The 21,737-nt window shown below is 47.6% G+C and overlaps 1 protein-coding gene across 1 annotated transcript in view; it reads right to left on the bottom strand.

Moving 5' to 3' along the window:
• The window catches only part of LOC306982579 (SH3 and multiple ankyrin repeat domains protein 2-like), a gene marked incomplete at its 5' end in the record, with an annotated part of 69,051 nt that overhangs the window by 34,530 nt on the left and 12,784 nt on the right, over positions 1-21,737 (bottom strand). The window contains 3 exons of the mRNA XM_079583044.1: positions 6,932-7,142; positions 11,247-11,329; positions 18,045-18,126. Of these exons, the coding sequence (XP_079439170.1) occupies positions 6,932-7,142; positions 11,247-11,329; positions 18,045-18,126 (376 nt within the window). The remainder of the gene's footprint in view (positions 1-6,931; positions 7,143-11,246; positions 11,330-18,044; positions 18,127-21,737) is intronic.

The following is a 21,737-nucleotide window of genomic DNA, read 5'->3' as shown; positions in this document are numbered from 1 at the left end:
AAACACTGAGAACAGAGACGCCTGAACACATCACGACCAGAGGAAACACAGAGACGCCTGAACACATCACGACCAGAGGAAACACTGAGAGCAGAGACGCCTGAACACATCACGACCAGAGGAAACACTGAGAGCAGAGACGCCTGAACACATCACGACCAGAGTAAACACAGAGACGCCTGAACACATCACGACCAGAGTAAACACTGAGAACAGAGACGCCTGAACACATCACGACCAGAGGAAACACTGAGAACAGAGACGCCTGAACACATCACGACCAGAGGAAAGACTGAGACGCCTGAACACATCACGACCAGAGGAAACACTGAGAACAGAGACGCCTGAACACATCACGACCAGAGGAAAGACTGAGACGCCTGAACACATCACGACCAGAGGAAAGACTGAGACGCCTGAACACATCACGACCAGAGGAAAGACTGAGACGCCTGAACACATCACGACCAGAGGAAACACTGAGACGCCTGAACACATCACGACCAGAGGAAAGAGGTCTCTCTTTTACCTTTCATTATAAAAACAGTCGTATCAAAGTTTTACAGACAGAGTTTACGTTTGAATTGTTTGTGTGACAAAGGGACTAAACTCAAACAACATCTGCACTTTAGCCTCACAGTTTACAGACTCAAACACATCTGGAGAATCTGTCACTAAATGATCGTCATCGCACGAGAAGCCGCGATGAATCAACCTGAAGCGGCTCCGTGTTTATGGAGAACATCAGTGTTTAGTTCCATTTTGGCCTGGTTTAGTTTGTTTTAACCTGGTTCAGTTTGTTTGAATCTGGTTTAGTTTGTTTGAATCTGGTTTAGTTTGTTTGAATCTGGTTCAGTTTGTTTGAATCTGGTTCAGTTTGTTTGAATCTGGTTTAGTTTGTTTTAATCTGGTTTAGTTTGTTTTAATCTGGTTCAGTTTGTTTTAATCTGGTTCAGTTTGTTTTAATCTGGTTCAGTTTGTTTTAATCTGGTTCAGTTTGTTTTAATCTGGTTTAGTTTGTTTGAATCTGGTTCAGTTTGTTTGAATCTGGTTCAGTTTGTTTGAATCTGGTTTAGTTTGTTTTAATCTGGTTTAGTTTGTTTTAATCTGGTTCAGTTTGTTTGAATCTGGTTCAGTTTGTTTTAATCTGGTTCAGTTTGTTTTAATCTGGTTCAGTTTGTTTAAATCTGGTTTAGTTTGTTGTAATCTGGTCTAGTTTGTTTTAATCTGGTTTAGTTTGTTTTAATCTGGTTCAGTTTGTTTTAATCTGGTTCAGTTTGTTTTAATCTGGTTCAGTTTGTTTTAATCTGGTTCAGTTTGTTTTAATCTGGTTCAGTTTGTTTTAATCTGGTTCAGTTTGTTTTAATCTGGTTCAGTTTGTTTTAATCTGGTTTAGTTTGTTTGAATCTGGTTTAGTTTGTTTTAATCTGGTTCAGTTTGTTTTAATCTGGTTCAGTTTGTTTGAATCTGGTTTAGTTTGTTTTAATCTGGTTTAGTTTGTTTTAATCTGGTTCAGTTTGTTTTAATCTGGTTCAGTTTGTTTTAATCTGGTTTAGTTTGTTTTAATCTGGTTCAGTTTGTTTAAATCTGGTTTAGTTTGTTTGAATCTGGTTTAGTTTGTTTTAATCTGGTTCAGTTTGTTTAAATCTGGTTTAGTTTGTTTGAATCTGGTTTAGTTTGTTTTAATCTGGTTCAGTTTGTTTGAATCTGGTTCAGTTTGTTTTAATCTGGTTCAGTTTGTTTTAATCTGGTTCAGTTTGTTTTAATCTGGTTCAGTTTGTTTGAATCTGGTTTAGTTTGTTTTAATCTGGTTCAGTTTGTTTGAATCTGGTTCAGTTTGTTTTAATCTGGTTCAGTTTGTTTGAATCTGGTTCAGTTTGTTTTAATCTGGTTCAGTTTGTTTTAATCTGGTTTAGTTTGTTTTAATCTGGTTCAGTTTGTTTTAATCTGGTTTAGTTTGTTTTAATCTGGTTCAGTTTGTTTTAATCTGGTTTAGTTTGTTTTAATCTGGTTCAGTTTGTTTTAATCTGGTTTAGTTTGTTTTAATCTGGTTTAGTTTGTTTTAATCTGGTTCAGTTTGTTTAAATCTGGTTTAGTTTGTTTGAATCTGGTTTAGTTTGTTTTAATCTGGTTCAGTTTGTTTGAATCTGGTTCAGTTTGTTTTAATCTGGTTCAGTTTGTTTTAATCTGGTTTAGTTTGTTTTAATCTGGTTCAGTTTGTTTTAATCTGGTTTAGTTTGTTTTAATCTGGTTCAGTTTGTTTTAATCTGGTTTAGTTTGTTTTAATCTGGTTCAGTTTGTTTTAATCTGGTTCAGTTTGTTTGAATCTGGTTCAGTTTGTTTTAATCTGGTTCAGTTTGTTTGAATCTGGTTTAGTTTGTTTGAATCTGGTTCAGTTTGTTTTAATCTGGTTTAGTTTGTTTTAATCTGGTTCAGTTTGTTTTAATCTGGTTTAGTTTGTTTTAATCTGGTTCAGTTTGTTTTAATCTGGTTTAGTTTGTTTTAATCTGGTTCAGTTTGTTTTAATCTGGTTCAGTTTGTTTGAATCTGGTTCAGTTTGTTTGAATCTGGTTCAGTTTGTTTGAATCTGGTTCAGTTTGTTTGAATCTGGTTCAGTTTGTTTTAACCTGGTTTAGTTTGTTTGAATCTGGTTTAGTTTGTTTTAACCTGGTTTAGTTTGTTTGAATCTGGTTCAGTTTGTTTGAATCTGGTTCAGTTTGTTTGAATCTGGTTCAGTTTGTTTTAACCTGGTTTAGTTTGTTTGAATCTGGTTCAGTTTGTTTGAATCTGGTTCAGTTTGTTTGAATCTGGTTCAGTTTGTTTTAACCTGGTTTAGTTTGTTTGAATCTGGTTCAGTTTGTTTGAATCTGGTTCAGTTTGTTTGAATCTGGTTCAGTTTGTTTTAATCTGGTTCAGTTAGTTTTAGGCCGCTCTTCTGCTGCTGAGATGTCTGAGTGAAGCTCTGCCGTTCCCCTGGTGTCTCTGAGGGAGGGGTCGCTCTGCCTCCCCGTCCCTAAACGCTCGTTCCCCTGGTGTCTCTGAGGGAGGGGTCGCTCCGCCTCCCCGTCCCTAAACGCTCGTTCCCCTGGTGTCTCTGAGGGAGGGGTCGCTCTGCCCCCCCGTCCCTAAACGCTCGTTCCCCTGGTGTCTCTGAGGGAGGGGTCGCTCTGCCTCCCCGTCCGTAAACGCTCGTTCCCCTGGTGTCACTGAGGGAGGGGTCGCTCTGCCTCCCCGTCCGTAAACGCTCGTTCCCCTGGTGTCACTGAGGGAGGGGTCGCTCTGCCTCCCGTCCCTAAACGCTCGTTCCCCTGGTGTCTCTGAGGGAGGGGTCGCTCTGCCTCCCCGTCCCTAAACGCTCGTTCCCCTGGTGTCTCTGAGGGAGGGGTCGCTCTGCCTCCCCGTCCCTAAACGCTCGTTCCCCTGGTGTCTCTGAGGGAGGGGTCGCTCTGCCTCCCCGTCCCTAAACGCTCGTTCCCCTGGTGTCTCTGAGGGAGGGGTCGCTCTGCCTCCCCGTCCGTAAACGCTCGTTCCCCTGGTGTCACTGAGGGAGGGGTCGCTCTGCCTCCCCGTCCCTAAACGCTCGTTCCCCTGGTGTCTCTGAGGGAGGGGTCGCTCTGCCTCCCCGTCCCTAAACGCTCGTTCCCCTGGTGTCTCTGAGGGAGGGGTCGCTCTGCCTCCCCGTCCCTAAACGCTCGTTCCCCTGGTGTCACTGAGGGAGGGGTCGCTCTGCCTCCCGTCCCTAAACGCTCGTTCCCCTGGTGTCTCTGAGGGAGGGGTCGCTCTGCCTCCCCGTCCCTAAACGCTCGTTCCCCTGGTGTCTCTGAGGGAGGGGTCGCTCTGCCTCCCCGTCCCTAAACGCTCGTTCCCCTGGTGTCTCTGAGGGAGGGGTCGCTCTGCCTCCCCGTCCCTAAACGCTCGTTCCCCTGGTGTCTCTGAGGGAGGGGTCGCTCTGCCTCCCCGTCCCTAAACACTCGTTCCCCTGGTGTCTCTGAGGGAGGGGTCGCTCTGCCTCCCCGTCCCTAAACGCTCGTTCCCCTGGTGTCTCTGAGGGAGGGGTCGCTCTGCCTCCCCGTCCCTAAACGCTCGTTCCCCTGGTGTCTCTGAGGGAGGGGTCGCTCTGCCTCCCCGTCCCTAAACGCTCGTTCCCCTGGTGTCTCTGAGGGAGGGGTCGCTCTGCCTCCCGTCCCTAAACGCTCGTTCCCCTGGTGTCTCTGAGGGAGGGGTCGCTCTGCCTCCCCGTCCCTAAACGCTCGTTCCCCTGGTGTCTCTGAGGGAGGGGTCGCTCTGCCTCCCCGTCCCTAAACGCTCGTTCCCCTGGTGTCTCTGAGGGAGGGGTCGCTCTGCCTCCCCGTCCCTAAACGCTCGTTCCCCTGGTGTCTCTGAGGGAGGGGTCGCTCTGCCTCCCCGTCCCTAAACGCTCGTTCCCCTGGTGTCTCTGAGGGAGGGGTCGCTCCGCCTCCCCGTCCCTAAACGCTCGTTCCCCTGGTGTCTCTGAGGGAGGGGTCGCTCTGCCTCCCCGTCCCTAAACGCTCGTTCCCCTGGTGTCTCTGAGGGAGGGGTCGCTCTGCCTCCCCGTCCCTAAACGCTCGTTTCCCTGGTGTCTCTGAGGGAGGGGTCGCTCTGCCTCCCCGTCCCTAAACGCTCGTTCCCCTGGTGTCACTGAGGGAGGGGTCGCTCTGCCTCCCCGTCCCTAAACGCTCGTTCCCCTGGTGTCTCTGAGGGAGGGGTCGCTCTGCCTCCCCGTCCCTAAACGCTCGTTCCCCTGGTGTCTCTGAGGGAGGGGTCGCTCTGCCTCCCCGTCTGTAAACGCTCGTTCCCCTGGTGTCTCTGAGGGAGGGGTCGCTCTGCCTCCCGTCCCTAAACGCTCGTTCCCCTGGTGTCTCTGAGGGAGGGGTCGCTCTGCCTCCCCGTCCCTAAACGCTCGTTCCCCTGGTGTCACTGAGGGAGGGGTCGCTCCGCCTCCCCGTCTGTAAACGCTCGTTCCCCTGGTGTCTCTGAGGGAGGGGTCGCTCTGCCTCCCCGTCCCTAAACGCTCGTTCCCCTGGTGTCTCTGAGGGAGGGGTCGCTCTGCCTCCCCGTCCCTAAACGCTCGTTCCCCTGGTGTCTCTGAGGGAGGGGTCGCTCTGCCTCCCCGTCCCTAAACGCTCGTTTCCCTGGTGTCTCTGAGGGAGGGGTCGCTCCGCCTCCCCGTCCCTAAACGCTCGTTTCCCTCCCGTTTCTCTGCAGTAATGAAGTCTCCTGTGGGTTATTTTGGGCCACAGTGGAGGGCTGTGATTGGACGCTCAGGGGACGACTCCCGACGCCACGGTCTGTTAAACGGAGCGTCTCGCAATCGCAAACACAAACACAAACACAGCATCATCACCAGCGACAGACGGGATCCGCCTGGAGCCGCCGGGAGCCGTGTCTGAGGGGACTGACACAGCTCGATCACACAGGCCTCACTCATGGACCTTACACACAGGGTCTGATCACCAAAGTATTGAACACGTCCATCTCTGCTTTTGAGTCTCAGGCTGAACGAGCGACAGTCGCCTCCGCGTTCACCACAACAGGACGAGAAGAAGAAGAAGAAAAGTCCAAAACTCATGACCAGCCCGACCTCCGCCTTCACCCGGCGCAGTCTCTCCAGTTCACATGTGATGTTCTGAGATTATGAGTTCCTCACTTCCCAACCTTTGTGCTCCAAGCCCCCCCTGCACATTACAACAACTGTGGCCACTACACATGTGAATAAAAGTGTCTGACGCAGCCGTGCTCTTTTCACAGTTGCTCTGATTCTCTGCAGTCCCAGATCCCCTGTATAATGACTGTAGACTCTATATACTCTATATACTCTATATACTCTATATACTCTATATACTCTATAGAGTCTATAGAGTATATACAGTATATAGAGTCTATATACTCTATAGACTGTATATACTGTATATACTGGCTGCAGTTCCAGCAGGACTGAGTGTCCACAGCACCAGCAGAATGAGCGACTCCATCTACTACAGTGAAAGTCGCCCGCAGGTTTCTGGGAAAGAAAAATGGGGGCGACGTATGGAGCTTAAGCCCCGCCCACCTCGCGATTACGATTTATTACATAGATCTGAACAGGGACGAAGCAGATTCAAGAGGCTTCAAACCCTCTGTGATCAGTTTGTTCTGCACGAACAAGAGGAACATCTGTTCAGCCGTTAGCCAGTTAGCACGCTACGCTAACGCGAGCTGCTCAGAGCGGCGAGCGGAAGAGCGAGGCGAAGGGATGAGGCAATGAGGCGGGAGAATGAGGCGAAGGGATGAGGCGGACTGCGCAGCCCCCACAGTAAAAACAAGATGGCGGCGCTCCAAATGCTGGCGTGAATGTTCTGGACATGTTGTAAACACCTGAACCCCTGCGCCACATGTGGGTTACTCGCGTACACGTTTCCATGGCAACACGGGCATCACTCAGCAGCAGATTATTGATACTGGACAATGTCAAACAACATGGCCGATCAGAAACACGAAACAGAAACACGAGCTCAGCTTTTTCATCACTTTCATCACACCTTTAACCTCTAACCCCGCCTTACATCAGTGCACTTCCTCCAGGTCGACTCTACCCAAATCTAAAGCTTCTCGACTAGACTTTACAGCCTATAGGCCAGGGAAACGCCTCATTTGAAAGCTAAGACCCACAAAACTGATCCAAGCTTCTTTAATCTCAGCTCGTTCTGATCATCACAGTCACTGAAAACAACGAAAGCGACGAGAAGGGAGAAGTGGGGGGAGTTCTACAGGTCTTAGCTTTCAAATGAGATGTTACTGTGGCCTAAAGGCTGTAAACTCCAGTCCAGAAGCTTTAGATTTGGGTAAAGCTGGAGAAAATTAGCTTCAGCTGAAGATTATGACAAAGACAAAACTATGGGCCTGAGGCGGGATCAGACTGGCAGCTCCACACGCAGCCCCGCCCCCGGCCCCGCCCCCGGCCCCGCCTCCAGCCCCGCCCCCGGGCTCCGCAAACTGAAAGCCATGAGCAGGTCTCACCTCGATGAGGAAGTCGCCCGTCCGGAGCCCCGCCTGCCACGCCACACCGCCCTCATCCACCGACTCCAGGTACTGCAGCGCCGGGAACGCCGGCGTCGGAGTGAACTCCTCGATCGGGGTGTCCGCTATGGGGGGGGGGGAGGGGGGGGCAGACGGGGGGAGAGGGGGGGGAGAGGGGGGGTTAGTACAAAGTGAGTGAAGCTTTGCAAAAGTAAACTCAACGTCACTTCTTTCTTTTCTTTCTGAAAGTTTTATTTGGTTTAACTTTTATTTGCTGAACTGAGCATTTTCTCCAGTTCGACTTTACCCAAATCTAGAAGATTCTTGGGAAAAAAAGGGTCACAGCGACACAAACGAGAAGAAAAAAGTTACGACAACACGAGGAAAACTCTCTGTTTGCATCAGTCTGAGGGGCTTAGCTTTCAAATGAGGCGTCACACTGGAGGTAAAGCCAAACTGGAGCGAGAGGTTCAAGGACGCAAACTCATGACTCTGCCGTAAGTGCAGCAGCTTTAACCTCTAGGCCACGACAGATCAGCAGAAACTTTAACCTGTGGATGTTTCTGACACATGTGGAACATCTGCACATCTGCAGGTTCATCTGCAACGTCCAGAAACATGTGGAACATCTGCACATCTGCAGGTTCATCTGCAACGTCCAGAAACATGTGGAACATCTGCACATCTGCTACAGATTCATCTGCAGGTTCATCTGCAAGGCCCAGGAATGTGCGGAAAATGGAACAAATGAATGAATAAATAATTGGGCAACAATATGTGAATAATGTGTCGCTGGACGAGCAGCATCATGACCTGGATGCTTTTGTTCAGCTCCTGCTTTGGGAGGTTTTCCTGTTTGATCCCAGTAGAACTGAACGTGTTGAAGGTTTTGGACCAGATGTTGTTCTGGAGGAGCTTCTGCTGAGGAACATCCCTGAGGTCTGGAGCCAAGTCCAGGAAACACCTGAGTCTGATCCAAGTCTGTGATGTTTGAAAACAGTCAGAATAACACAGAGCCTCTCCTCCTCCCCCCCCGCCTGACCCCGCCGGGGGGGGCGTCTCTCCCTCACCCGTCTGTCTGAGGGAGAGACGCTCCGGCCACAGGGGAGGACGGGGGAGGACGGGGGGAGGACGGGGGAGGACGGGGGAGGACGGGGGAGGACGGGGGAGGACGGGGACAGAGCTGACGCTTCGCATCATGGCGCCCGGACTGAGGCGGCTCCGGGCGCCGCATCTCACCAGGGAAGGTCAAAGACAGGGAGGGGGGAGGGAGGAGGGAGGGGGGGAGGAGGGGGGAGACTATTGGAACAATAAAGTCGCTTGGATTTGTGATTGTTTATAGTATAAAGTTTCGGGCTCCAGTTCTTTAACGACACTTGGTTTTTAACACTTTATTTATTCCTTTTCCTTCCATTTCATTTCTTTTACATTTTCATCATCTACACCTTCTTTTAAACTTCCATTAAAAGGGAAGAAACCCCTCCTCATTTTCTTTCATTTCCCCCAATTCTGCCTTAAATTTTCCCCTTTTTATCCAACGTTTTTTTTTTCATGTTTTATATTTCTTTTTCGATGTTGTTGTTTGTGTCTGGCCTCTCAGTCGTGCAGGAGTTTTCCATCTTCAATGAAAGTTGGAAAACTCCTCCTGGCTTCGTCAGCAACTCTAAAGCTCCAGCTCAGATAAAGACCAGAGTACAGACGAGGACTGAGGAACCTTCACTGGAGAAACCAGTGGAGCCTGAGCTGCTCTAACAGCTCTAATGAAGCTTTAATGAGGCGATAATGAACATTAATGAGAGTTTAATGAGCAGCTTATTCACATCTGTATAATCATGTTATTATTAAAGCTCATTAACATGTTATTAAAGCTCATTAACATGTTATTAAAGCTCAGTAACATGTTATTATTAAAGCTCATTAACATGTTATTAAAGCTCAGTAACATGTTATTATTAAAGCTCATTAACATGTTATTAAAGCTCATTAACATGTTATTAAAGCTCATTAACATGTTATTAAAGCTCAGTAACATGTTATTATTAAAGCTCATTAACATGTTATTATTAAAACTCATCAACATGTTATTAAAGCTCATTAACATGTTATTAAAGCTCATTAACATGTTATTAAAGCTCATTAACATGTTATTATTAAAGCTCATTAACATGTTATTAACACCTCATGTAAAGTGATCTGCTCTTTAACACAGATGTTACTCTGTGTTAAAGCTGTGGATTCAACGAGTCACAGAAAAGAAAATCACAATCGTAAAGTTCAGTCTGGAGGATTAGAGGGGGGGGGCACGGGGGGGGGGGACATGAGAGTCGGGGGGATCCGAGTGACGTCACTCTGCAGAGTCTGAGACGTCAGAGGGGGAGGGTGAGGGGGGGGGGACGGGGGAGATGAAGAGCTTCACAACAGTGACGAAAACACACGAGGGGAAAGAGCTTTTGTAGGTCTTAGCTTTCAAATGAGGCGTGGCCTAAAGCTCCGGTCACTAAGGTTGGTCGGAGACAGTTTCTTGATCTGTGGGTTTGGAGAAGAGGAAACAAACCTCCACCAAGGCGTGTCCTGGACCACACAGCCTCACACAACAATACTTTCAAATACTTTAGTACTTTTATATTTGACCAGTACTTTTACGAAGTCATGAATGAAATGATGAATATAAGTGGAGTTAACTGTAAAGTATTTACCCCTGAGTGACCCTGTGATGTACTTCTACTCTAGTAAACACACCAGTACTTCCTCCTCTGTGAGTGTTTACTTTACTTTAGGTCCACATATAAAGTCACAGTAACAGAAGCTCTTTAAGTAAATAAATAACTTTATGAGTCTGAGAAACAGCAGGAAATGTTTCATTCATCAGATCAAATGAATCTGGAGGATTTTAGGCAAAACTCTGCAGTTTAAATCAGCCTCAAACTGTGAAAAGGCCACATTAGGATTGACTTTCCTAAAACTAAACACAAGAAAGAAAGTTTTTGTGTTAAAAACCTGAAAAATCTTCTATGGAGCAAAAAGATCTTTGAGAATAACTCCAGTGTGTGTGGGTGGGGCTGGTCGTCACGGTGATGAGGACGTTTACTTTGTGGCTCTTTAGGACAGAGCAGGAGAACTCACTCTGGAGCCGCTCATCACTACTGCAGAAGTACTTTACAGTATCACTACTGCAGAAGTACTTTACAGTATCACTACTGCAGAAGTACTTTACAGTGATACTGTCATATTAGTACACAGTATCAGTAGTACAGTAATATACTGGAACCTGTCGGTTACAGTAACATCTGCCATGAGCCTTTTACAGTGTATCATCTGGTCATGTTTGTCTGTGTTTGGGGCTGAGCCCATGCAGCTGCTGCTGCTGCTGCTGCTGCTGCTGCCGTGTGATCATGTGACCTGCCCTGCCGTGTGATCATGTGACCTGCCGTGTGATCATGTGACCTGCCGTGTGATCATGTGACCTGCCGTGTGATCATGTGACCTGCCGTGTGATCATGTGACCTGCCGTGTGATCATGTGACCTGCCGTGTGATCATGTGACCTGCACAGCCTCAGGACCAGGGGCCAGGTCTCCACATGGACCAATCACAGACGAGGACTCTTGGACACACGGATCCAACATGGCAGCTGCATGTTTAGTCCGTGCTCTAAAGTGTTCAGCTCTAAAGTTTACGTCATGCGTGATCTGATGCCATGATACGATGTGGCTCCAGCACAGAGAGACATTCAGCACAATGACCTGAGCGGCTCCCAGACTAAGTCAGGCTCATAGAGACACATCAGAGACACATCAGGCTCTTTAAACTGGTGGATATTAGAAACTTATTTACTCTTTTTATTTCTACAACAACAAAGTCACAACTTCATCTGAACTCATGCAAACACAAAACAGCTTCACCAACACCAGCCCCCCAGCCCCGCGCGGACTGTCATCACTCTGTAACAAGAGACTGAAGCAGGACCTGGAGCTCCTCATGTGGAACGTTCTGATGTGACTCTAGTAAAGTGTGAGCACCAGCCCCACATGTGAAACCTCTGGATCTTTGAACACAGTTCACGGTTCTTTAAGTTCCAGTCGCGCCTCGGCCTGGAGGAAAACCCCGGTGCCAAAGCGTCAAACTTCCCCCTGACGCGCCGCGCGGTGTGTCCGCAGCCGCTGCCGCAGGCCGCGCGGACGCACGCACGCACAGGTGAGGGATGAGAGACAGATGTAAAACTGTTCTTACCTTTGGCGCCGCGCAGCACGAAGCCGAAGCCCTCGTTCTCCTTCTTCTGCAGCACCACCGTCTTCTCCTCCACCACGCAGTCACTGTGGAGCAGATGGTGTCGGGCCGAGCGGCCGTTAGCGCAGCCCATCATCCGCAGCATGGCCACGGACGCCCGGCTGGACTGCGCGTTCATGGCGATGAGGACAGTCCGAGCCGGGGCCCCGCTCGAACCGCCCCTGAGGCCCCCCCGAACCCGGCGGTGCCCCTGCGCTTCAGCCGCGCCGACAGCCCCAGCGAAGCGGCCCCGCGGTCACCGCCCGCATACCGACCGCGCGTCCCAAAAACCGCGGACACGGACGGTTAAAAGCTCCGAGCTCCGAGCGCGCGCGCCGGGGGGAGGCTGAGTCCGCCGCTACCGAGGAGAGCGCGGCTGAGGCGGGAGGAGAGCGCGGCTGAGGCGGGAGGAGAGCGCGGCTGAGGCGGGAGGAGAGCGCGGCTGAGGCGGGAGGAGAGCGCGGCTGAGGCGGGAGGAGAGCGCGGCTGAGGCGGGAGGAGAGCGCGGCTGAGGCGGGAGGAGAGCGCGGCTGAGGCGGGAGGAGAGCGCGGCTGAGGCGGGAGGAGAGCGCGGCTGAGGCGGGAGGAGAGCGCGGCTGAGGCGGGAGGAGAGCGCGGCTGCGGCGGGAGGAGAGCGCGGCTGCGGCGGGAGGAGAGCGCGGCAGAGGCGGCGGAGGAGGCGGTGGAAACGCGGACGCTCTGAGCTGCTGCTGCCGCCGCGGTGGGAGAGACGCGCGCACGGGAGGCAGAGAGAAGCGGCGCGAGGCTTCACGGTAAACAGCGCGAGGCAGAGCGAGAGATGGAGCGACGGGAGACCGACACTGACGACAGCTGAGGCGGGCACAGGGTTCCCAACCGGCGGGGCGCGGTCCGAGTGACGGTGAAGGATTAAAGGAGTTGGTCTGAAAGTGGATCACAGTGAAGCGGAGCAAAGACAGCAGACTTTAGGGAAGAATATCTCCTCTTTTTAACCTTTAAAGTTAGTCTGCATATTCCTCCAGAGCGCACTGCTCCACCTTGTGATGTCACGAGGTGATGTGGACACGTGTGTTTCAGGCCAAACCAAAGGAAAGCAGAGCAACAGCACCCCCTGGTGGCTCATCCAGAGGAGCCAGGTCAACATCAAAACTTGCCTGGCTCTGCCAGACTCTTCCCTGTCCAGTCCATGCAGGGAGTGAGTCTGGTCACGGAGCAATTGGAGCAGTTTGAAGGGGCGGGGCCTAACGCGCACAGATTGAAATAAACCAATTAGCGATTAGCGGACGTGACGACAGCTGTGTCCAATTAAACAAATATGAAGTGAATATAAACTCACGCGGAGAACACGAGGCAAAATCCTCGACTACTTCATCCATGATTAGTTTTGGCTGATGTTAACGTTAATTGAACTAATAACATAGAGGTGCAGCGAGTGACGTAACCTTCTCATTTCTCTGTGACGGTCGTGATTGGTTCGGCCTTAGCCGCCAATCAACAACTTGTCTACCGTGCGTGGCCACACCCACCTTTCGTGCAGAAAGAAGGTGGGTGTGGTTTATCAGGCTACATCAAAACCATCTTTGCTCTTCTGAAAAACAACTTTAAAGAGAAGAGTTGAGAGTTTTTACTAAATAAATAAATGTGTCTTTTCCTGGTGGAGGCGACGTTATGGACGACACTGCTGTATCTGGAGCTCCTGATGTGGGACAGTGAATCACGGGCGACAGTCTCACCTCAGTTTGTTTTTCTCTACACTGGACTTCAGGCTCGTCCACTCAGTATGTGTTTATTCACAAGGCACTTCTTCTTCATCTTCTTCCACAAGAGGAATCCTGCAGCGGATATTTCATGACTGCTCTGACTCTCTATGTTGCGGACTTTTCATCAACAATGAGCGGGAGGCGATTGTAACAAGCTAACAGGGCTAACGGGGCTAACGGGGCTAACAGGGCTAACGGGGCTAACAGGGCTAACGGGGCTAACCTGGAATAACCACACTGCAAAAGTAAATATCAAGCATTGGCTTAAATGACTTGAATTGAGGAAATGTTTCTTGTTTTGAGCGGTTTTCGCTAATGAGAAGTTCATTTGCAAAAGCAGATATCTCCGTTTTGAATTTTTTTCAAAATCGTTTTGGACATTTGTTATTGCAACAGATGCCACTTATGAAGCTGAAGTTGTGTGAATTTAATGACAAATTAATTTAATAACAAGTGATTTCATATTTTTATGGCACTGAAACAAATCTGGTCATGAAAAACACTGCGATGTAAAGAGAAATGTTGAAGCATATGTTGAGTTTTTTCAATGGCACTTATCTGTTTATGCAAATGAACTTATTTAGACACTTTTCCTGATCGGACCAGGTTTCCTTTGCTTGTTTGAGGACATTTCAGACCAGTTCTAGGGTAAATCTCGCTTGAAATAAGAAAGTAAAATTGCCAATGAGATAAGACCAATTTTCTTTCCCCATTGGCAAAGAAAATGACCTGAAATAAGGACGAAATGTATCGAAACGAGTCAGAAACATCTCAGAACAAGTGACATAATCAAACAACAATAGTCAAAACAACTAAAGTTTGGATTAATATGCTCAAATGGAGACGTTTATATTGATCTAGTTAATCACTTTTTTGGGACGTATGGGCTGGATGTGAGCTTAAACACTGGGGAGACCCTGGCGTAGACCATGGGTGTAGCTACAGCTGAAGATCCACAGGACATGGCAGGAGCAAAGAGGGACGAGTTACCCCAAAACAAGAGCTCCCTTTGCCTCACATTTACATCACTCGCCCCTGACGTTTTGTTACTGCAGATGGACTTTCAGGAACAAATCCAGGAGCTTGTTTTGAAGTCTCCAGTCCAGATCATCTGTGTGAATGTTTTGAATGTTCTGAAACTTTGTGTTGCCGCCTCTGAGACTAACTAATAAATACATTTCAACATCACTGACACGCGGCTCAGGACTAAAGCCTGGACACTGTTATAATGTCCGGTTCTACAGTGACAGAAACAGCCACGGCAGAGCAAGAACATCAGCAGCTCTCGTTCATGTCCTCCTAACCTGAGAGATCAAGCACATTCAGCCTGTTCTAAAACTGAAACACAAACAAACAAAGGAAGAAGTTCAGAAAGTCTTTGTTAATATATTAAAAGTGTTCTGTTTCACTGCAGAGTCTGGCCTTTGATTGACAGGCCTCAGGGGGCGGGGTTTGTGCTGCTGATCATATTTTCCAGGTTGAAATGTGCTTTTATTTGGTTACACATTAGTTCCAAAGATCTGCTCAGAGGGATTTTACAAAAGCGTTTCAGCGTCAGAGAATAAACACGTTTGTTTTAAGACACGTGGTTCCCGTGTTCGATGAGCCGGAGCCGTGTGGAAAGCGTCATGAGAGTCACAGTGGAAAACAGTCATGAATGTTTTACGCAGTGAGAGGAGGGTGAGGAGGAGCGTGAGGAGGAGCGTGAGGAGGACGTCAGCTTCACTTCGACTCCTTCAAAATAAAAGGTTGTGACGCGTCTGAACTGGGTCTGAACTCTCTCAGGGAGCGAGGCGGTGATGGGGTTTGCAGGTGATGTCACAGCAGCAGATCTTCATCGCTCAGAGACGGTTTGGAGGAGGAGCTACTCTCTGCTTCAGGCTCTCCACCATCGCTCTCCCACCTGGGCCTTTCTGTGTGGAGCCTCCATGTTCTCCTCGTGACTGCTCTGGTTTCCCCTATAACTAAAACATGTACAATAGGCTCCCCTCTGGGACCAGGACTCCCCTGAAAAAGACATTCTTGATCTCAGTGGGACGTTCAGACTTCTCCAGGGCTAACAGGCTGTAGCCGCTCACAGAGTCCGGGAGTTACAGCCCTGGCGTCTCTGGATTCGCCCATATATGGTCATGTTTAAAAACTCTAAGCTTTCTCTAATTATTCAAAAACTACTTTAACAAACGCTGAACTATGAATATGGTTTATACTAAATAAAGATACAAAGGAGGAGGAGCAAAGCGGTTCATAGATACATAAAAAAGAGAATGCTAACATGATGCTTCATGCTAATGCTAATGCTACCTACGAATGCCGTTTTTTTCACTTCTACTGAACAACCAGCTGTGAACAAACCTCCACATGGACCTGATTTACACTGGACTTTATTTATGTGATAAATAAGTTCATATTTTGCTAGAAAACGGCTAAAAAGAGTGAAAAATGCTGTTTCCCCAAAAGATTCTATTTTCCCCCTGGGTGAAGCCACGCCCCCTCCATATCACTCCGCTGTGGGCATCGCCATAGCAACGCATGAGCTGAATCAGATAAACACTCGGTGACAAGTCGACCGAGATGGATTTTTTAATATGCACAGTTTCCCCACGTGACGTCTTCAGGACAGTCACGGACCTGGACTTCCTGTCACTGATCGTTTACGTTCATAATGAGAAACATATAAAGAGAAGCTCAGGATCTGGTGAAGGACGAGTTACTGATGGAGTCACAGAAACGTGTCACAAACATCATGTTCACTGTGAATCTGCCCCAAAGGAAACGCCAGCGCTCGTAAGGGGCGGAGCTTTATCTTAGAGCTAAAGGCGAGTGTTGAAAAATGATAATATAACATGTAAACAAGTAAATATTATTTAAACTAACAGGACCATTCTTTCTTGCTCAGGCTCGTTCAAAACTTTGCGCTAGTTTTATGTTTTATTGTGTGTTAGCCGCGTTAGCCACGTTAGCCGCGTTAGCCGCGTTAGCCGCGTTAGCCGCATTAGCCGCGTTAGCCTCGTTAGCCGCGTTAGCCTCAAGTCAAAAACATCCACGTTATGAACACGGAGTTTCCTCCAGTGAAGTCGTTACGTCTCATGTCATATTTTCTAACCTGCTCCGTCACATCTGAGCTTTTACTCTCTGTTCTTTACCAGATCTTAAGCTATGGCTTCATTTCTGTGGGACCTGCTCATGTTAATGGGAAGAGAGAGCGGACAGGAAGGACAGGGTCTGGCTTACTGTCCAGGCTGAAATCACGTGGGGTCACTGAGCATTTAGCCCATTTAATTCCAACGTTTTGGGCCAAAACAAAGCTTTTTGTTTTGTTTGTTTGTTTATTTGTTTGTTTACTTTATTGTCTCCTTAGGGAAATGTGTCTCTGCATTTAACCCACCCTTCGATGCCGCTGGGACGACCCGTCAGGAGCAGCCGCGCCCGGAGACCCGCCTCCAGGCTGATGGTCAGAATCACCAGGCTGGAGGATTCCCCTGTTGTACATGTTTTTAGCTTTGATGAGGAACAGCGCTCCACGGCTCCCCCATGTTTAACCCTTACTCTGCTGCTCTGACGCCGCGTGTTTACGTTTGTGCTCATGCGGCACATACAATATAAGCTCCACATGCGGCGAAACAGGAAACGACCGAAGCAGCAGACTCAACTGAAACAGAGCAGAGTCACGACGTGTCGCTTTAAAAGGCAGGGTTTGGTTGTTTCAGATGCAGATTCAGGCGTTTCCCTCAGGTCCAGGTTCAGAAACTCTCTGAACTTCCACATGACCGGGTTATTCCAAGATGACGATGCCAGGATTCACAGGCTCATGTTGTGAAAGAGTGGATCAGGGAGCAGGAGATGAGTCCAGACCTAAACCCCAGTGAGGATCTGAGGGATTCTGAAGACATCACTGCACGGACGTGGAGCTGCTCCTCAGGGGTTGTTTTTACGCCTCACAATATAGTTCCTTTTTAAGCACTGAGAAAACCCACACGTTTCATTGTGACGAGACCTGGATCCTGTAGCTGTGTTTAAACAAGGAAACGCTTCTAACGCCGCAGAGAGGAGGAGGGGCTAAAGGCTAACGAGCCCAGACCGGTACACATCAACTCGTCTAAGCTCAGGTAAGAACATGTCTCAGTCTGGAAAAACACCGGCCTGTTCCTTTAAAGGGGCTATATCCTGTTATTTTAGCCATTCCAAAGTTAAGTATAGGCATTTATATTATATATTGTACCTCTACCATTATGGAGCCTCATTTATGTGATAAATATAAGTGTTTTCTGGAGGTATTTTTCAAACCCGGAAGACAAAACGCTTCGATTCAGTTAACTCCGCCCCCTCTCTCCGCACATACTTTACCGTCATATAAATAAACAGCAAGAATTAGCGTAAGAATTAAGACATTACATTACAGAAGTCGAGCACTTGGAGAGGGCGGAGCCTCAGAGAGCAGGAGGGCGGAGCCTCAGAGAGCAGGAGGGCGGAGCCTCAGAGAGCAGGAGGGCGGAGCCTCAGAGAGCAGGATTCAGGAGGATTACTGAGAGCTGCGTGAATGAAGCCACAAACCACTCGGGGGGTGTTTTTGATAAGGAAATAGCAAAACAACATGGCTAAAAGCTCCAAAAAGTCGATTTTGCAGGATATAGGACCTTTAAGGATTGGTCTAGGTTCCCTTAGCGACCACTAGATGGCTCATGAGCCAAAGTTCCACAGTGCGGCTTTAAGTATTAAAAAGGCATTAAAGCATTAGTTCAGGATTAGGGCGGGGCATATTCTCCATATCAGCGTGGTCACTGTTAATATAAAGCAGCTTATTCAGATCTTTACGAGCACATTATTCACGGTCTGTTAATTAACACTAAAGCCTTAATGTACTTAACGGAAGGAAACATCCTCGACCGGAGCGACGAGCGGCGAGCGGAGAGAAATGAGCGACGAGTGGAGCTAAAACAGCGGCGAGCGGAGAGAAACGAGCGGTGGCGCCGGACGGTGGTCGGACGGTCCAGCCGGGGTCAGGTGAGCCTCGGGTGGTTCTTACCTGGAGGCGTCGAAGCTGTCGTACGAGCCCACAGTGTAGTGTCTGAACAGCTTCCTGCGGTCGGCTCGGTCAGCGCGAGAGTCTGGAAACCACAGAGACAAAGAAGTCTGAACACATTCACAAAGCTCTTTCACCACTTATTCACTCTGCTTTCAGACCACTTTAAACGGACCGGGGTTCGTTTCAAACATCTGGATCTTTTACGCAGGTGTGGAAACAGCGGGTCCTGCTGCGGATCAAAGAACCCACTGGTTCAGGAGGTCTCGCTCCAAACGGAACCACTGCTGATCTGAAACTACTCCAGGAAACATGCGCCTTTTTGGGCTGAACGAGCCACCGTAGCAAGGCCTTCACTGATGCTAACGCTAACACTGGTGGATGCTACAAACAATGACCGACCAAAACAGTCTCGGCTTTTGGTCCGGAACAAACGAGCGGAGCAGAGGACTGTTCTGGTATGAACACACTCTTAGAATCATCAGCATTTTCCCCAGTTCGGCTTTACCCAAATCTAAAGGTTTCTTGACAGGAGAGCAATAGCCCAGTGTAACGTCACATTTGAAAGCTAAGACCAACAAAGCTAATCTAACCGGATCTTTTTCCTTGCGTTGTCGGCGTGTTTTTTTTCCTTTTTTCCATTGCTTTTTTGTTGCATTTTCATCCTCATTTTCTTCTCATTGTTGTCGCTATAACGACACTTTGTCAAGAAGCTTTTAGATTTGAGCAAAGCCAAACTGGGACAACGTTTTCACTAAAGCAGGAACTTTTTAGTTAAGTTTAAATTGACCATTTTTGTGATGCTCATAGTTTCACTTCCTTATTGGAACTGACACTGACAGGAAGTGACATAGATGAAGGCAAACTAATCTATCTATCTATCTATGTATCTATCTATCTATCTATCTATCTATCTATCTATCTATCTATCTATGTATCTATCTATCTATCTATCTATCTATCTATCTATGTATCTATGTATCTATCTATCTATCTATCTATCTATCTATCTATCCAACTATCTATCTATCTATCTATCTATCTATCTATCTATCTATGTATCTATCTATCTATCTATCTATCTATCTATCTATCTATCTATCTATCTATCTATCTATCTATGTATCTATCTATCTATCTATCTATCTATGTATCTATCTATCTATCTATCTATCTATCTATCTATCTATCTATCTATCTATCTATCTATCTATCTATCTATCTATCTATGTATCTATCTATCTATCTATCTATCTATGTATCTATCTATGTATCTATCTATCTATCTATCTATCTATCTATCTATCTATCTATCTATCTATCTATCTCTCTCTCTCTCCATCTCCATCTCCATATTTCCCAGTGACTGGAGGATCTGCAGCAGCTGTCGGTGTCTCTCTCCATCTGTCCTCCCCCTTCTCTCCGTTCCTCTCTCTCTTCTGTCTCTAAATCTGCTGTGAGTGAATAAGCCGCCCTCTACCCCCCCCTGCTGGCCAGCTCTGGGTGACACTACGACTGCAGGTATGAGCGTCGCAGAGTTCTCTGACTGGGCCTTTGTCAGGGGCCGGAGTGAGGACGTGGAAACACAGACACTTCATTTAGGACATTTACAATAACATTTTTTCATCACTTTTTTTGTTGGGCAGTCGTCTCATTTTTGTCAAATTTTCGTGACTTTATTGTCACTTTTTCGTCAAATTATTCGCATTTTTTTTGTCAAATTCTTATCACTTTTTCGTCCATTTTTTCATCAAATTTTTCTTACTTTGTTGTCATTTTTTTGTCTCATTTTCGTCCATTTTTTCATCAAATTTTTCTCACTTTTTTGTCTCTTTTTCGTCCATTTTTTCCTCACTTTTCTCACATTTTCATCCCTGTTTTCGTCTCAGTTTTGTTGCTATTTTCACACCTTTTTTCCAGAAGCTTTTGGATTGGGGTAAAGCTGGAGGAAATATGCTCGGTTCAGGTGGGAGTTAAGGGGTTAAAGTACAATCCTGTGTTTGTAAACGCAGACTGTAAAAACACGGCCCCAGAGACGCACGTTTATGTGAAGAAGTCAGTGTTTAAGACGTTAGCATGCTACCGGTTAGCATTTAGCTTCAACAGCTCCGGCCTCTCCAAGAGAACGCCCTGAAACACAAACATCTGGCCTTGGATAGAACATGTGACAGAGGTCAGAGGTCAGAGCTGTTACTGTAGTCTCTCCTCATCGTGTTCATCGTGTTAGCTGCTGCTGTCTGAGACACATCTGCTGGTTCTGGAGCAGAGATATCGTTACATGTTGTCATTTTCACACCTTCAGGGAGCCTAAGGGGGTCTTAGCTTTCAAATGAGGCGTCACACTGGCCTATAGGCTGTAAACTCCAGTCCAGAAGCTTGAGATTAAAACTGAACTGTAAAAAATGCTTAAAGCCAAAGAGGTTAAAGGACTGACTTGACTGTCACTCTCTCCAGCATGTCGGACAGAGACCTGACCTCAAAAACAACCTCCTTCTGGGACTTATTTTATTTTCAATTTTGATCAATGACTTGCTGATGTTTTTCCCTAATGTCCATGTTCAGTTAAAAGCTGATGACGCTGTTGTATTTACACAAACAAAAACCTCCAATCTGCACCTCAGCTGTGGCTCAAACTCAAACCGGGTCGAGGCCTCTTGTTACAACTGAACACAAATAAAAGTGCCTGATGTCTGATCTTCAGCAGACTCGTGTCCTCCTCCATGGCCTGGAGCTCACTCATGTCAGTGCATTTAAATACCTGTAGCTTTGAAAAGCACATCAGAAGGATCACACGTACAGTTTAAAGTACTTTAGACACGTGAGGCTTTATGAGCCTGAAGCTGCCAGACTGATCTTCTCACACATAGACCTTCATCACCTCCGGGTCACTCGCTGCTGAAACACTCAGACCCACTGAGTCTCTTATTCCCTCCATCTCTGCTCTGTTTCAGAGAAGTGCAGTTTACTCAGGTTTTTATTTTGGTCATTTTAAAAACTCATGTTTCATACAAAGTTTTGTGCGATCTGGCGCCTCCTCCACTTCAGGGCTTTATAAAAGTTAACAGTGGGAGGGGCACGAGGACCACAGCTGGAGGGGCACGAGGACCACAGCTGGAGGGGGCTGAGGTACCATACAGAGGTACCACACTGAGGTACCACACTGAGGTACCACACTGAGGTACCACACTGAGGTACCACACTGAGGTACCACACTGAGGTACCACACTGAGGTACTCACTGAGGTACCACACTGAGGTACCACACTGAGGTACCACACAGAGGTACCACACTGAGGTCCCATACAGAGGTACCACACTGAGGTACCACACTGAGGTACCACACAGAGGTACCACACTGAGGTCCCATACAGAGGTACCACACTGAGGTCCCATACAGAGGTACCACACTGAGGTACCACACTGAGGTCCCATACAGAGGTACCACACTGAGGTACCACACTGAGGTACCACACTGAGGTACCACACTGAGGTACCACACTGAGGTACCACACTGAGGTACCTCACCAAGGTACTCACTGAGATATATATTAATATGCACAGTCCCTTAAAAACAAACACATCTTTCTTGTGCCACTGGAGCCACAGAGTTGTTTGTCGCTACAGTATTTTGATGCTTTTTTCAAGAAGCTTCTAGATTTGGGTAAAGCCAAACAGCAGAACATGTTGAGGCTAAAGC

Source organism: Gobius niger, assembly GCF_951799975.1.
Source record: "Gobius niger genome assembly, contig: SCAFFOLD_48, whole genome shotgun sequence".
Taxonomy (NCBI): domain Eukaryota; kingdom Metazoa; phylum Chordata; class Actinopteri; order Gobiiformes; family Gobiidae; genus Gobius; species Gobius niger.
This window is presented reverse-complemented; position numbering and strand designations above follow the sequence as displayed.